The sequence below is a fragment of the Myotis brandtii genome, unplaced genomic scaffold, assembly GCF_000412655.1.
Source record: "Myotis brandtii unplaced genomic scaffold, ASM41265v1 scaffold490, whole genome shotgun sequence".
Taxonomy (NCBI): domain Eukaryota; kingdom Metazoa; phylum Chordata; class Mammalia; order Chiroptera; family Vespertilionidae; genus Myotis; species Myotis brandtii.
This window is the reverse complement of record NW_005368708.1, coordinates 1-15,165: the sequence shown is the minus strand read 5'-3', so window position 1 is coordinate 15,165 and position 15,165 is coordinate 1. Positions and strand designations below refer to the sequence as shown.

Here is a 15,165-nt window from a genome sequence, read left to right as displayed (position 1 = left end):
GCAATCATCCCAGAGAAATAAAAAATGTGTGAAAGAGTAAAGTGAGTACAATGAAGCAAGATTAAAAATCCAAATGTTCTTCAATAATGAACCTAAATACAAACTGTGTTACATCCATACTATGGAATGTTCCTCAACAATAAAAATGAAGGAAGCTATATGCCACAAGTCTGATGGATATCCAGGGACTTACTTAGGATGAGGTAGGTGTAGTTATAAAAGGGCCAGGTGACACATCCTTATGGAAGGAAAATGTTCTCTATCTTGACCAAAGTGGTAGAAATCAAACTTATTCATGTGACAAAATCAAACACAACTAAACACATACACACAAATCAATACAATTAAACTGGAGAAATTTCAATGAAATCTGAGGATTGCATCAATGTCAATATCCTGGTTGTGGTATTGTGCTATAGTTTTCCAGTTCAATGGGGGAACTGGGTCAACTGTACACAAGATCTGTATTGTTTCCTATGATTGCATATGCAGTTACAACTTACTCAAAGTAAACCTTTTAATCTTTAAGTTAATTAATTTACCTGAATTTTTATTAGGAAAAACTAGCACTAGCTCCAGTAAGGGTGTTAATGAATCTACATTAAACGGTGCTATTTGTAATATGTATAGTTTCAAACTCACTGCCATCACAAAAGATAAGAACACGTGGAATATCTTGAGCACCATAGTTATTCCCCAAGACATGTCTGTTATTCATTGTCTGAGTGTTTTCTTCCCGGTTGTTCCACGCTTTGTCTCCTTCTATAAGAAACACATTTTTCAAATGCTATAAGAAAAGACTCCCAACCTCATATTCTATGTACAAGGAAACTATCTTTCAGTAATGAAGCCAAAATAGAGATAATTACAGAAAAAAGAAAACCAAAAGTGTTTGTTAATACATGATTCATGTTTTAGCATGGCTAAAGGAAAATTTTCAAACAGAAAATATATTATAGAAAAAAAGTTAGAGCTTTAAGAACAAAGAACAAAGGTAAGAGCACAAATATGGATGCAGAGAAACTGGTCCACTCATACATTGCAGGTGGAAACGAAAAATGGAAATGCCACACTGGGAAGCAGTTTGTCAGTTTCTTATCCAAAACTAAGTACACCATCACAAAAGGACCAAAATTGCACTCTTGGGCATTCACCCCAGAAAAATAAAAACAGTGTGAAAGAGTAAAGTGAAGCACAATTTTTAAATCTAGATGTTCTTCAACAATGAACCAATACACAAACTATGGTACATCCATACCATAGAATAGTCTTCAATAATAAAAAAGAAGAAACTACTAATTCATGCCACAAGTCACATGCATCTCCAGGGATGTAGTTATAAAAGGTCAAAGTGGCACACCCACATGGGATGGAAGCATTCTGTATCTTTACTGTGGTGGTGGAAATCAAACCTACTTATGTGACAAAATCAAACAGTTCTAAACACAAACACAAATCAATGCAATTAAACTGGAAAAATCTCAAAAAAACCTGAGGATTGCATCAATATCAGTATTCTGGTTGTGGTCTTGTGCTATAGTTTTGCAAGATGTTATCATTGGGGAAAGTGAATAATCTGTATACAAGATCGTTCTGTATTGTTGCTTACAATTGCATGTACAGCTAAAATTACTTAAAATAAAACTTTAAAATTAATTATATTTAATTAATTTTTTTTAGGAAAAGCTACCATTAACTCACATTAACGGTGTTAATGAATCTACATTAAACAGTGCTATGCATCATTTCAAACTCACCGTTAGAAAGGATGATGACATGTGGATTATCTTGACCACCCTTGTTATTTCCCAAGAATTGTGGGTTATTCGTCATCTGAGAGTTCTCTTTATGGTTGGTTTGTGCATTGTCCCTTTCTACAAGAAAAACTTTTTTCAAATGTTGTGAGAAAAATTATCCCCAACCTCATATTCTAAATCCACTGAAACTACCCTACAGAGTGAAGCCAAAATAAAGATACATTTAGACAAAAGGAAACCAAAAGTATTTATCACTGATTCATGATGAAAAAATGGCTACAGAAAAACCTTCAAACAGAAGAGATATAATAGAAAAATTCTAGAGCATCAGCAAGGACAAAGGACAAAGACAGGAGCACAAATATTGATGCAGAGAAACTGGTCCACTCATATATTGCTGGTAGTTATGAAAAATGGCACAGCCACAATGGAAAGCAGTTTGTCAGTTTCTGATCAAAAACTAAGGATGCGCCCTGGCTGGAGTGGTTTGGTTGGGTGGAGCATTGACCAGTGCAAGAAAAGTGTGCATATTTGATTGAAGGTCAAGGCATATGCCTGAGTTATGGGTTCAATCCCCAGTGGGGACTTGTGAGGGAGACAACCGATCCATGTTTCTCTCTTGCCTCTCTCTCTCTCTCTCTCTCTCTCTCTCTCTCTCTCTCTCTTTCTCTCTCTCTCCAATAACAAAGAAAAAAAAGCACTTAGGAAGCAATCACCCAACGACCAGAAATGCACACTCTGTGAAAGAGTGAAATGAATGAAATAAAGCAAGATTAAAAACTATGACCAAGTATTCATAATTGCTTTAACCCCAACAGCCCAAAACAGGAAACTAAGAGATTTTGAACAGGTGAACAGATAAGTATAACATGGAAAACAATACCATGAAATACCATTCTATAAGAAAAAAGAAGGAACAAATAATATACAAACATACACACACACACACACACAAACAAAAACAAACAAAATGCTCTCCAGTTCCGGGAGGGTGGGGGTAAGGGGAAGAGATCAACCAAAGGACTTATATGCAAGCATATAGGCCTAACCAATGGACACAGACAACAGCGGGGTGAGGGCATGAGTGGTGGGGATAGGGGGTAACGTGGGGATGAGGACACATATGTAATAACTTAATCAATAAATTTTTTTTTTAAAAGCCATGAGTGAGTCTCCACAGAATTACACTGAGGGAAAGAAGCCAATCACAAAGAGCACAGGAATCAATTTATGCTAAAGGGACAAATTATAGATCTGGATAATAGATGGGTTGTTACCAACAGCTTTAGACTGGACAGGGGTTTAGATCAGGGGGATGTCACCTGAAGGGAGGTGAGTTTACTTACAAAATAGCAATATGATGACTCATGATGGTGATGGAACTGTTTAGGGGCTTGCCTGTGGTAGAGGGCATGTGATAAAATGGTACAGAACTAAAGACACAGATTAACACAAGTGAAACTATCCTATTTAATAAAAGAGAAACATGCAAATTAACCGTCCCTCCACTAAGCTCAAGCCATGTCACAAGCCACGTCCACAAGCCAAACAGGAGCGAGTATGCAAATTAACCCAACTGAAATGGCGGTGGCCACAGAGCAGAAGCAAACAGGAGGCTTGGGTTTCCCCCAGCGATGGAGGAAGCCAAGCTTCCCGCCTGCCCTGGCTGGCCCTTGACTCAAGGCTACAAAGTTTCAATTATAGAAGATAAATAAATCCCTAGGAAAAAAAAAGAAAAAAGGACAGGCTGGGAGCTTGGATCACCGGGGGGTGTGGCCAGCCTGAAAACAGCCATCAGCCCCTCACCCAGGCTGGCCAGGCACCCCAGAGGGACTCCCCCACCCTGAAGGGGCTGTGGGCAGCCTGAAAACGGCCCTTAGCCCCTCACCCAGGCTGGCCAGGTACCTCAGCGGGACCCCCACCCTGATTCGGGACACCCTTCAGGGCAAACCAGCCGGCCCCCACCCGTGCACCAGGCCTCTATCCTATATAATACAAGGGTAAATTGCAAACTGACTCTAACAGCAGAAAGACTGGGAATGACTGGTCACCATGACACACACTGACCACCAGGGGGCAGACGCTTAATGCAGAAGCTGCCCCCTGGTGGTCAGTGCGCTCCCACAGGGGGAGCTCTGCTCAGCCACAAGCCAGGCTGACAGCTGCCAGCACAGCGGTGGTGGTGGTAACCTCTCCCACCTCCTCAGTAGCACTAAGGATGTTTGACTGCAGCTTAGACCTGTGCCCCACTGACAAGTGGACATACCCTGAGGGCTCCCAGGCTGCCAGAAGGATGTCTGACTGCCAGCTTAGGCCTGATCCCCAGGGGAGCAGGCCTAAGCCAGCAGGTGGACATTCCCAGAAGGGTCCCAGACTGCGAGAGGGCACAGGCTGGGCTGAGGGTCCTCCCCAAGTGCACAAATTTTTATGCACCGGGCCTCTAGTATTTTAAGAATATAAGGATGGTGTCATGTCATTTATCTTAGTGGTGATAAATTTCTACCATTTTGCTAGTTCTTAACATTGGGGAAATTTAGGTATTGGAAACAAAAAATTTCTCTGTATCATTTTTACAACTGCAGGTGCAACTAAATTTTTCTGAAAATAAAAACTTCAATTACAAAAAGCTATGACTATCTTTTCAGTAAGGATGTTGATAAATCAATATTAAATATGCTACCTGTCTAAATATCATTTCAAACTCACCAAAACTGAGACAAATACAGCAACATACTGAGGAAATGTTTTGGCTACTGTTGTTTTCCAAGAAAAGTGGATCATTTGTTGCCTCAGGGCTCTTTCCCATGTTGGTTTGAGCTCCTACCAACATTTCTATAAGTAACATATTTTCAGGTATGGAAAGACAAGAAATGTCAACCATGAATTCCATAAGACGCAAAACTATCCTTCAAAGACCAAGCTGATTTGTGACAAACTGGATGGTCCTGGGGGGCATTTTGCTAAATGAAATAAGCCAGAGAGAAAGACAAATACTGTGTGTTATCACATATGTAGAATCTGAAAAGAAAAAAGGTAAACTCATAGAAACACAGTGTAGAATGGTGGATTGCTGGGGCTACGAAGTGAGAAAAATAGGGAAAAGCTGGTAATGGGGCACAAACTATCCGATAAAAAGTGAACTAACATCTGAGGATGTATAACGTGATGACTACAGTTGATAATGCTGTATTGTATAATTGCAATTTGCTTAGAAAGTACAAACTCAGTGTTTTCACCACAAAGCATCAAGATGTAAATGGGGTAAATGCCAGGTGTATTAATTAACTCAATGGTGAGACTCCTTTCAGTGTATGTGTATATCAAATAATTACATTGTACACTGTAAATATATTACGATTTTATTTGTCAATTATACCCCAATAAAGCTGAAAAAAAGAAATGAGCATTCAAACTCTTAAAAAGAGTAGAGATGAGATAAAGACATTGTCACACGAAGGAAAGCTAACAGTATATTTCACTAGGCAGTTATACCAGAGAATGTCTAGAGGAATATAGCATATCAGAAAAATATGATGAAAGAACAAACCTTGGAGCATCAAGAGGAAGAAATACAGTAAAAGCAGCAGAAACATGGAGGTCAAGAAACTGGCTGTCATACATCTATGGCAGGAGAGTAAAAGGCACAGCCTCCCGGGAAAACTTTTGGCAATTTGCTGCAATGCTAAACATGTTATTACTATACAACCAAGCATCGGTACTCTTGGTTATGATCTAAGAGAAATCAAAACTTATGTCGACACAAAAACCTGTAAGAGAATGCTCATAACAATTTTACTTGTAATACTGAACACTGGAAAACATCCAGATGATCTTCAACAGTGAACCAATACACAAACTGTGGTGCATTCATACCATGAAATAGTCCTCAACACTAAAACAAAACAAAAAAAGGAATTATTGATGCAAGCCACAAGTCAGATGATATCCAGGGCCTTATGCAGAGGTGGGAATACTTACAAAGGGTAATGTGACACATACATATGGGGATGGAAATGTTCTTTATCTTCACTGTGGTGGTGAAAATCAAACCTACTCATGTGACAAAATCAAACAGAACTAAACACATACACACAAATCAACAAAATTAAACCAGAAATCTCAAAAATATCTGTGATTGCATCAATCTCAATATCCTGGTTGTGACAGTATGATAGTTTTCCAAGATGCTACCATTGTGGGAAACTAGGTCAATTTTACTTATTGTGTCTTACAATTGAACATGCAGTTAAAATTTACTCAAAATATAACTTTTATTTTTTACTTATTTAATTTTAATTGATTTTTAATTAGAAAAAGTTATGTCCAACTCTAATTAGGGACATTAATGAATCTACGTTAAACAGTGATATTTATAATATGTATCATTTCAAACTCACCAACATCAGAGAGGATGCGGGCATGTGGAATATTTTGACCACAATGCTTACTTCCCAAGAATAGTGGGTTATTCGTCATCTCAGTGTTTTGTTCCCAGTTGGTCAGCAATTTGTCCCTTTCTATAAGGGAAACATATTTCAAATGCTGTAAGAAAACACTCCCAAACCCATATTCTATATTCAATGAAACAATCCTTCAGTAATGAAGTCAAAATAGAGATATTTATATACAAAAGGAAAGAAGTATTTGTCATCAATTCATATTTTAGCATAGCTAAAGGAAAATCCCAAAACAGAAAAGATATCATGGAAAAAACTCTCAAGCAACAAGAAGGACAAAGAATAAGGGAAAGAACACGATTATCGATGCAGACAAACTACATCTACTCATATATCACAGGACGGAAAGAAAATGGTGAAGCCACACTGGAAAACATTTTGTCACTTTCTTATCCAAAATTAAGGACACAATCACCAAAGACCAGAAATTGCAATCTTGGGCGTTCCACTCAGAGAAATGTAAACTGTGAGAAAGAGCGAAAGGAGTTTGGCTCAGTGGATAGAGCGTCGGCCTGCGGACTGAAGGGTCCCAGGTTCGATTCCGGTCAAGGGCATGTACCTGGGTTGCGGGCACATCCCCAGTAGGAGATGTGCAGGAGGCAGCTGATCGATGTTTCTCTCTCATCGATGTTTCTGACTCTCTATCTCTCTCCCTTCCTCTCTGTAAAAAATCAATAAAATATATTTAAAAAAATAATAATAAAAAAAAATAAGGAACAAGTGATACACTCAAGGACATGACTGACTTTCTAGGAAATTGCATGGAGGGAAAGAAGCCAATCTCAATACCACAGGATTCCATTTATATAACAATGCTGAAGGGAAAAATTACAGATCTGGAGAATAGATTTATTGTTAAAAGAACTAGACAAAAAAACAGCAGCTGAAGGGAGACAGCAAAAGGGAATTGGGAGTGGGAATGGCAACCTGAGTGAGGTGTGTGTGCTTATAAAAGAGCATTTTTAGGGGTCACTGGTGGCGATCAAACTGTTTGGGGGCTTGCCTGTGGTAGAGGATACGGGAAAAAATTGTATAGAAGTAAACACCCACATTAACAGAAGTGAAACTGGGGGCATCTCATAATATCTGGAGGGTGTCAGGTCATTTAACTTAATAGCAATGAATTTCTACCCTTTTGCAAGTTCATACCATTGGGGTAATTTGTGTATGGGAACACACAATTTTTCTGTATCATTTCCTACAACTGCACATGCTGCTAAATATATCTGAAAATGAAAAATTTAATTAGAAAATGCTGCCACTATCTTTTCCCCTAAGAATGATGATAAATCTAGATTAAAGGTGCTACCTCTCATCATTTCAAACCCTACATAACTGGTATGAATACAGCAACATACTGAGGAATTATTTGGCTAGTGTACCTTTTCAAGACAACTGGATCATTTGTTGTCTCGGGGCTTTTTGCCAAGGTGGTTTGAACTTCTACCAACATTTCTATAAAGACAATACATCCAGGCATGGAAAGACAAGCAATGTCAACCATGAATTCCATACCAAGTGAAACTAACATTCAAAGACCAAGCAAATCGTGGCAACATGGATGGACCTGGAGTGTGTTTTGCTAACTGAGATAAGCCAGACAAGGAAATACAAATACTGTATGGTATCACATATTTGGAACCTATAAAGAAAAAAAATTCAAACCCTTAGAAACGCAGAGTAGAATGGTGGCTACCTGGGGTTGGGAAGTGAGAAAATTAGGGAGAGGCTGGTAAAGGAGTACAGAATATCAGTAAAAAATGAACTAACATCTGAGGATGTGTATACATGGTGATTATAGTTGACAATACTGTATTGTATAATTGAAAGTTTCGTAGAAAGTAAAACGTCAGCAATTTCACCACAAAACATAAAAAGCTTAATAGGGGCAATGATGACTGTGTTATTTACTAGTACCTGGGTGGTGAGAATCCTTTCACAATGTATGTGTGTATCAAATCATCATATTATGCACTGCATATACATTAAAATTTTGTTTGTCAATTATATCTCAAGAAAGCTGATAAAAGAAATGAGGATACATTTCTAAAAAAGAAAAAGCATGAAATAATGACCTTTTCCCACAATGGAAAGCCAAATATATATAAAGGCAGTTTACACATGGGAATGGCTAAAGAAATATTTCCTATCAGAAAAGAATGGTGAGAGAACAAACCTTGGAGCTCAATAGACCTAGAAAGAATAAGAAAAGGAGGAACGTGGATGTCTAGAAACTGGCTTGAGTCATCCATCACAGGCAGGAAAGTAGCATGGTACAGTCTCGATAACAAACTCTTAGTAGTTTCTTATAACACTAAACATCTTATTACCATACCATTAAGCTTCTGTACTCTTGAGTATTTGTCTATGAAAAATCAAAACTTATGTCTACACAAAACCTGTACAGGAACGGTCATCACAGCTTTAGATGAAATACTGAACACTGGAAAAAATCCAGATGTTTTTCAACAGTGAAACAATACACAAACTGTGGTACATCCATACCATGGAATAGTCCTCAACAATAAAAACAAGGAACTACTGATGCATGCCACAAGTCAGATGAACATCCAAGGACTTAGGCTGAGGAAGATGTAGTGATAAAAGGGCAAGATGACCCATACATATGGGAATAGAAATGTTCTGTATCTTGACTGTGGTGGTGGAAAGGTAGTGGAAATCAAACTTACTCATGTGACAAAATCAAACACAACCCAACACATACACACAAATCAATAGACTTAAAATGGAGAAATCCGAAGACAATTTGTGGGTTGCATCAATGTCAACATTCTGGTTGTGGTATTGTGGTATTGTTTTGCAAGATGTTATCATTTGCCGAAACAGGTTTGCTCAGTGGATAGAGCGTCGGCCTGCGGACTGAAAGGTCCCAGGTTTGATTCCGGTCAAGGGCATGTACTTGGGTTGCGGGCACATCCCCAGTAGGAGATGTGCAGGAGGCAGCTGATCGATGTTTCTCTCTCATCGATGTTTCTAACTCTCTATCTCTCTCCCTTCCTCTCTGTTAAAAATCAATAAAATATATTTTTAAAAAAAAGATGTTATCATTGGGTGAAACTGGAACAACTGTACAGAAGATCTCTCTGTATTGTTTCTTACAATTGCATGTGCAGTTAAATTTTACTCAAAATGAAACTTTTACTTTTTATTTTGTTAATTTTAACTGATTTTTAAATAGGAAAAGCTACCTCTAGCTCACATTAAGAATATTAATGAATCTACATTAAACATTGATATTTGTATGATGTATCATTTCAAACTCACCAACACCAGAAAGGATGCGGATACGTGGAATATCTTGACTACAATGCTCACTTCCCAAGAATAGTGGGTTTTTCTTCATCTGAGTATTTTGTTCCCAGTTGGTCGGTGCTTTGTCCTCTTCTACAAGGAAAATATTTTTCAAATGTTGTAAGAAAAGACTCCCAAACTCATATTCTATATCAAATAAAACTATCCTTCCGTAATGAAGCCAAAATAAGTATATTTGTAGAAAAAGGAAAAGTATACGTCACTGATTGATTCCTCTTTTGGTATAGCTAACAGTAAATCTCCAAACAGAAAAGATATCATAGAAAAACTCTTAAGCATTAATAAAGAAACCAGAAACACCAATCAGAAAGGATATATGCACCCATATGTTCATAGCAGCACAATTCACCATAGCTAAGATCTGGAAACAGCCTAAGTGCTCATCAGTAGATGAATGGATTAGAAAACTGTGGTACATCTACACAATGGAATACTATGCTGCTGTAAAAAAGAAGGAACTCTTACCATTTGCAATGGCATGGATGGAACTGGAGAGCATTATGCTAAGTGAAATAAGCCAATAAATGAAGGAAAAATACCACATGATCTCACTCATTCATGGATAATAAAGACCATTATAAACTTATGAACAATAATAGATACAGAGGCAGAGCTGCCTCAAACAGATTGTCAAACTGCAGCGGGAAGGCCTGGGAGGGTTGGGGGGCAGGAGAGAGGGGGGTAAGAGATTAACCGAAGGACTTGTATGCATGCATATAAGCATAACCAATGGACATAAGACACTGGAGGGTAGGGGAGGCCAGGGGATTGTCAAGGGCGGGGGAAAAAAGGAGACATATGTAATACTCTTTGTAATACTTTAAGCAATAAAACAATAAAATAAAAAAATAAAATAAAGAAGGACAAAGAACAAAGGAAAGACAACAAATATGGATACAAACTGGTCCACTCATACATTTCAGATGGGAATGGAAAATGGTGAAGCCACACTGGAAAGCAGTTTCTCAGTTTCTTATCCAAAATTAAGGACACAATCACCAAAGACCAGAAATTGTAATCTTGGGCATTCAACTCAGAGAAATGAAAACTTTGTGAAAGAGTGAAATGAATGAAATGAAGCAAGATTTAAAAATCCAGATGTTCTTTAATAGTGAACCAATACACAAAGAGTGGTGAAACCAAACCATAGTACATCCTCAACAAAAAGAAGGAACTATGGATGCAGATCACAAGTCAGATGGATATCCAGATGAACAAGTGTTATGAGCAGCTTTACCCTAATAACTCAAACAGGAAACCCGAAAGTTTTGAAAAGGTGAATAGATAAATATACCATGGAATATCCATACCATGAAATACTACTCTTCAATAAAAAAAAGGAGTAAGTGCCAAACCGGTTCGGCTCAGTGGATAGAGCGTCGGCCTGTGGACTGAAGGGTCCCGGGTTCGATTCCGGTCAAGGGCATGTGCCTTGGTTGCGGGCACATCCCCAGTAGGGGCCCTGCAGGAGGCAGCTGATCGATCTCTCTCATCGATGTTTCTAACTCTCTATCCCTCTCCCTTCTTCTCTGTAAAAAATCAATATAATATATTTTTTTAAAAAAAAGGAATAAGTGATACACACAAGGACATGAGTCTGTTTCTAAGAAATTACCCTGAGGGAAAGAAGTCAATCTCAAGTACCACAGAGTTCCATTTATATAACAATGCAAAAGGGAAAAATTACAGATCTGGGAAACAGATTTGTTATTACCAGCTGCTAGAGAGAGGGCAGGGGATGGCAATGGGGCCGGGGAGTGTCAACTGGAGGGAGCAGGGTATGCTTACAAAAGAGCAATATGAAGAGTCATGGTGGTGATAAAACTGGTTTGAGGGCTTGCCTGGGGTTGAGGATACGTGATAAAACTGTATAGAAATAAACACCCACATTAACAGAAGTGAAACTGAGGACATCTCAACAATATCTGGAGGATATCAGGTCATTTAACTTAATAGTGATACATTTCTACCATTTTGCAAGTTGATACGATTGGGGGAATTTTGGTAGTGGGAACACAGAGATTCTCTATATCATTTCCTACAACTGCAGATGCTACTAAATATATCTGAAAATAAAAACTTTAATTAGAAAATGCTGCCGCTATCTTTTTCACTAAGAATGTTGATAAATCTAGATTAAAGGTGCTACCCCTCATAAGTATCATTTCAAACCCTACAAAACTGGTATAAATACAGCAACATACTAAGGAATTGTTTGGCTAGTGTAGTTTTCCAAGACAACTGGATCATTTGTTGTTTCAGGTCTCTTTGTCAAGTTTGTTTGAGCTCCTACCAACATTTCTATAAATAAAACTAGAGGCCCAGTGCACTGGTGGGGTCCCTCAGCCTGTCCTGCAGGGATTGTGCTGAACTGGCTCTCTGACACCCCCGAGGGGTCCCGATTGTGAGAGGGCAGTTATTGGGTGACACACCCCAGAATCAGGCTTCCTCCTCTCTAGTTCCGGGTGCATCACCTGCGAACCACCACTGCCAAGTGACCGCAGCTCAGCAGCTCCTGTATTGAGCATTTGCCCCTTGGTGGTCAGTGCGCATCATAGCTACTGTCCAGTTGGATGGTCGGCTGGTCAACCGGTTGCTTAGACTTTTATATATAGAGAATATAGATACTTTCAGGTGTGGGAAGACAAAAAAATCTCAACCATGAATTCCATAACAGGCAAAACTGTCATTCAAACACAAAGCAAATTTGTGACAAAATAGACAGACTTTGAGGACGTGATGCTAAGTGAGGTAAGCCAGACAGGGAAAGACTAATACTGTATGGTATCACATATGTGGAATCTAAAAAAAGTCAAACTCATAAAATCACAGCGTAGAACGGTGTCTGCAGGGGGCTGGGAAATGAGAAAAATACAGAGAGGCTGGTAACAGGGTACAGACTATCAGTTAAAAGGTGAACTAATGTCAGGGGATATACAATATGGTGACTATAGTTGATAATGCTGTATTATATAATTGCAATTTGATTAGAAAGTAAAACTTCAGCGTTCTCACAACAAAACATAAAGAGGTAAACGATGGGTGTACTAATTAACTCCATGTTAAGGATCCTTTCAAATGTGTGTATCAAATCATCACATTGTTCAATATTAATATATTACAATTTTATTTTTCTATTATACCTCAATAAAACTAAAAAATGAACGTTCCAACGCTTAAAAAAAATAAAGATGAAATAAAGACATTCTCACATGAAGGAAAGCTAAAAGTATATCTCAATTGGCAGTTTACACTTGAGAATGGCCAGGGAAATGTCTCCTATCAGAAAAGAATGATGAAAGAAGAAATCTTGGTGCGTCAAAGAGGAAGAAAGAATAATGAAAGCATCAGGAACATGGAGGTCTAGAAACTGGCTAACTCATAGATTGCCAGAGAATAGTAAAATGGCACAGACTCTCTGGAAAACTGTTGGCAGTTTCTAAACATGCCATTACCATGCAACTAAGCATCTGAACTCTTGGGAAATCCAAACTTAAGTGTACAAAAAAAACCTGGTACATGGAGTGACTGAGCCACCGCCGAGGACTCAGCAACCTCCCCCTAGAGCCCCCATGGCTTCCCGATGCTCAGTTCCCCCTGCCCGCCTTCTCCCGACGCAGCCTTCCACAGGCTATTTCCACTGAGGAAAAGGAATCGTATCGTATGTCCGCTATCCAGAACTTCCTCTTTCGACCGTCTGCTATCCAGAACCTCCACTCTTTCGACCCCTTTGCTGATGCAAGTAAGGGTGATGACCTGCTTCCCGCTGGCACTGAGGATTATATCCATATAAGAATTCAACAGAGAAGCGGCAGGAAGACCCTTACTACTGTTCAAGGGATCGCTGATGATTACGATAAAAAGAAACTAGTGAAGGCCTTTAAGAAGAAATTTGCCTGCAATGGTACTGTAATTGAGCATCCAGAATATGGAGAAGTAATTCAGCTGCAGGGTGACCAGCGCAAGAACATATGCCAGTTCCTCGTGGAGACTGGACTGGCTAAGGACGACCAGCTGAAGGTTCATGGGTTTTAAGTGCTTTTGGCTCACAGAAGCTTAAGTGAGGATTTCTTTGCAATGAGTAGAATTTCCCTCCTGTCCCTTGTCACAAGTTTAAAAACCTCACAGCTTGTATAATGTAACCATTTGGGGTCTGCTTTTAACTTGGACTAGTGTAACTCCTTCATGCAATAAACTGAAAAGAGCCATGCTATCTAGTCTTGAAGTTCCTCATTTAAACAGAGGTCAAGCAGTAGGCGCCTGGCAGTGTCCAGCCTGAAACGGAGCAATACCGTGATGTTTCAGCCAAGCCCATGTCTGGCCAAAGATCCTCACCAGAGTTCCCTGCCCTCAGAGAATGTCATCACCTGGGCCTGAACAGCCTTCCATGAAGCTGAGAGGAGAGGGGTAAGGCAGCAGCAGCGGCATGTGTACCACTAGAGGGAGCCTTCCATAATCACAGGTCTACACCTGACCAAGTGATGGAGCTTAGAGCAAGAAGCCTGCCACCTTCCCTCCAGTGAGGTGTAAGGACTTGTGGCTTGTCACCAAGGTCTTTTTGACCAGACAGATATTAGCTAATTGTTATCCAAACACCATAATTTGAGGCCAACCTTCTTATCAGAGTTAAACTTTTCACAAGGGAACAAATTTCAAACTGAAGTGTCAGTCACATAGCTAGCTATAGAGCTTGCAACTTCTTAGCAACAGCTGCCCAATGCCATGGAAGTAAAAAAAAATGATTCTTGAGGTGTTATTTTTCACTCCTTCAGTTTTAATGTTATGTTATGTATTTAAACACTTATTTAAATAACTTGTTTTCAGAAACACCTGAAAAATAAAACTGGTACATGAAGGGTCATCAAAATTTTACCTGCAATACTGAACACTGGGAAAATTCCAGATGTTCTTCAACAGTGAATCGATATGAAAATTTTGGTACATCCATACTATGGGAAAGTCCTCAACAACAAATAAGAAGGAAGAACTGGTGCATGCCATAAGTAAACTGAATATCCAGGGACTTAGGCTGAGGCAGGCATAGGTGTAAAAAGGTAAAGTGACATATTCAAGTGGGGATGAAAATCTTCTGCATCTTGACTATGGTGGTGGAAATCAAACCTACTCATGTGAAAAAATCAAACAGAACTAAACACATACGCAAAAATCAATAGAATTAAACCAGAGAAATCTCAAAAATATCTGTGATTGCATCAATGTCAATATCCTGCTTGTGGGGGTATGATAGTTTTGCAAGACACTACCATTGTTGGAAACTAGGTCAACTGTACTTATTGTGTCTTACAATTGCACGTGCAGTTAAAATTTAATCAAAATAAAACTTTTTACTTATTTAATTTTAATTGATTTTTAATTAGAAAAAGTTATGTCCAACTCTAATTAGGGACATTAATGAATCTACGTTAAACAGTGATATTTATAATATGTATCATTTCAAACTCACCAACATCGGAGAGGATGCGGGCACGTGGAATATTTTGACGACAATGCTTACTTCCCAAGAATAGTGGGTTATTCATCATCTGAGTGTTTGGTTCCTGATCGGTCGGTGATTTGTCCATTCCTATAAGCGAAACATATTTCAAATGCTGTAAGAA

General features: G+C 38.9%; 1 protein-coding gene across 1 annotated transcript; it reads left to right on the top strand.

Annotated features, from left to right (window-relative positions):
- The first annotated feature begins 13,166 nt into the window (after nucleotides 1–13,166).
- Nucleotides 13,167–13,758, top strand: LOC102254135 (eukaryotic translation initiation factor 1). Its single transcript, XM_014548042.1, has 2 exons — nucleotides 13,167–13,227; nucleotides 13,258–13,758. Exons 1-2 carry the CDS (start codon nucleotides 13,211–13,213, stop codon nucleotides 13,580–13,582), a joined length of 342 nt encoding a protein of 113 aa, XP_014403528.1. The 5' UTR covers nucleotides 13,167–13,210; the 3' UTR covers nucleotides 13,583–13,758.
- The last annotated feature ends 1,407 nt before the right edge of the window (nucleotides 13,759–15,165 follow it).